Source organism: Fukomys damarensis, unplaced genomic scaffold, assembly GCF_012274545.1.
Source record: "Fukomys damarensis isolate Sample0158 unplaced genomic scaffold, DMR_v1.0_HiC HiC_scaffold_15, whole genome shotgun sequence".
Classification (NCBI taxonomy): Eukaryota; Metazoa; Chordata; class Mammalia; order Rodentia; family Bathyergidae; genus Fukomys; species Fukomys damarensis.
The window spans coordinates 18,399,337-18,401,880 of NW_022900927.1; the positions used below are offsets into that span (position 1 = coordinate 18,399,337).

General features: G+C 48.5%; 1 protein-coding gene across 4 annotated transcripts in view; it reads left to right on the forward strand.

The window, feature by feature from the left end:
* Acvr1b (activin A receptor type 1B) overlaps positions 1-1,955 on the forward strand; it is a 40,775-nt gene extending 38,820 nt beyond the window's left edge. For 3 of the 4 annotated variants that reach the window (XM_010628584.3, XM_010628582.3, XM_010628585.2), the window contains exon 9: positions 372-1,955. In XM_010628584.3, coding sequence (XP_010626886.1) covers positions 372-497 — 126 coding nt within the window. In that variant the 3' untranslated portion in view covers positions 498-1,955. Of the gene's footprint in view, positions 1-345 lie in introns of all 4 variants that reach the window. The other variant, XM_010628583.3, reaches the window with a different exon arrangement.
* The last annotated feature ends 589 nt before the right edge of the window (positions 1,956-2,544 follow it).

Sequence of the window (2,544 nt, forward strand, 5' to 3'; positions counted from 1 at the left end):
AAAAAAAAAAAAAAAAAAAAAAAAGAATGAAACCACCAGAGGGCATTTCTGCACTGAAAACAAAATCACTGGGCTCACATTTTAGCATTGCACTGCTTTCCTGTTGCATAATAAAGCAATATTTCCCAAAATGTTCCTCAGGCAGCTCAGGTTAGATTTACTTGAAAGTAAGGCTGGAAGAGCTGGTCATTACCTGCAGTGGTCTCTTTCTTCTGCAGAGCCTGTCCTTTAAGGAAGAAAGAGTTGGCAGAATGTTTAGGGAAAGGGGATCTTCTGACAAACTGAGCATTACTGAGCATTGTAGGTGAACAGCAGAGAACAGAAAGGCGTCTCTGTTTATTCAAGTTGACAGGCTGGATCTCTCTGTGCAGGCATTACGGGTGATGGGGAAGATGATGCGAGAGTGCTGGTATGCCAATGGTGCAGCCCGCCTGACTGCTCTGCGCATCAAGAAAACCCTCTCACAGCTCAGCGTGCAGGAAGATGTGAAGATCTAACCTGTTCCCTCTGCCCTGCACGCAACCCTGGGCAGCAAGAACTACATGCAGCTGCCACGTTGAGCATACGATGGAGGCCTACCTCTCGTTTCTGCCCAGCCCTCTGTGGCCAGAGCCCTGGCTGGAAAGAGGGACAGAGCCCGGGAGACTCGCTCACTCCCATATTGGGTTTGAGACACAGACACCTTTTCTATTTACCTCCTGCTGGCATGGAGACTCTGAGAGCGAATTGTGTGGAGAACTCAATGCCACAACTCAAACTGGTTGCAGTAGGAAATCTGCAAAACCCGGTGCATCTGGCACAGAGCCAGGAGTGGTGAAAGGGTGGCCTGGGAGGGTCCAGGAGGAGCCAAGTTGCCAGTGCTGAGTAGCACTGAGGTTTTCCCCCAGGGACCATCTCTGATACACCAAGGTGGTCCAGAGGAACCAGACGTACAACCCCTCTCATAGGCAGCTCTGAGCCACATGCTCCCTCCTCCCAAGGACACCTGGAGGGTCTGCCAGTGGAAACAGATCCTGCCACCTGTCTGTCCAGCTCTGTGTGCATGTTCTGAGGTGTGTCCCCTGTTGTGCCTGGTCCGTGCCATGCCCTTATGTGTGTGTGTATGTGTGTGTCTGTAGGTGCGCACTTACCTGCTTGAGCTTTCTGTGCATGTGCAGGCCGAGGGTGTGGTTGTCATGCCGTCTCTCTGTGCTGGTACCTCTCTGTTCATAGTGAGCAGCATCTAGTTTCCCTGGTGCCCTTTCTTGGAAGTCCTCCCAACCCCCTGCCATTTTGGTACTCCTTCCTACAGGCTGCCCTGCCCACCCCATCAGCATAGCTCTCCTCTGTTTCAGACTGTGGAACCAAAGCTGGCCCAGTTGTCCATAGCAGAAGAGACTTTTGGGTCAAAATGTGAGGATTGGGGGTAGAGGGATGGGCAGGAAAGAATCTTGGCAGAAATGTTGAGTGTTGTACTGTCACCATTGACCGTGGGAAATGAGCCAGCCCAAGGGTATTATCCTCAACAGTGTCCAGGAAGGGCCAGAGAATCTGAAGCTAGATCTTGGGACTCAGATTGGAGTGTCACATCTGCATGTCCCCTCCCAGATTCTGCAAACTGTGGTGTACATTTTTGGTGGTGGTGGGTTTGGGGTAGAGAAGGGAAGTGGGGACAAAGAGTGGGGAGGGAGTCTTTGGGGGGAGGGACACATCTGCATGGGCCTTTTACTGGATTATCTGATCAGGGTGGAGGGAAGATGAGAGATTTACATCCACTTCAGGGGCCCTACTAAGGGAACAGCCTGAGCCAAACATGTTATTTAACCTAAGTATAGTATTTAATGAAGTCTAGAAGCACGGTAGAGGGTGGTGATTTGGTCAGCATATCTTAGGTATATAATAACTCTGAAGCCATAACTTTTAACTGGAGTGTTTTTGGTTTTTTTGTTTTGTTTTGTTTTGTTTTTGTTTATTGGGAGGGTTTGGATTTTAACTTTTTTATGTTAAGTTTTTATAAAAGGAAAACCATCTCTGTGATTATCTCTCAGTCTATTTGTTTTTAAAGAAACCCCTTTAAAAAAAACACACACAAAAAAAGAAAATTCTCCAATTGAATGCACATAGCTCAATCACACTGGAAATTGTTATATCTGAGCCTGTTCCCACTTGGCAGTGAGATTTCCTTTTTGCTCTGGAGGCCGTCTCTCTTGCCTTCTGTCCCCAACCTCCGTTACAGGAGCACCCTGGCCTTTTGTGCAGTGCCCAGCTGGTTGTACTCTCCAGGACTTTGCTCAGCAAATTCATGTCATGTGCCTACTGGGTACCCAGCACTGAGCCTGAGACTCCTTCACACTAGACTGGCTTATGTCCTACTCTGAGAGCCTCCCAGTTAACATGGGTTTCTGCTTTGAAACCAGACATTTTTGTGGTTGGTTCTGAGAGCCTTGGAACCTGGAATTATTGCTCTTAAATAAGACCACTGAGGCTCCCATATCTCCCTTCACAAAGAGACTACTCGTGGATGGTGAGGCCTGGGGTTAGAACCACAGGTGAGAAAGCAAAGCA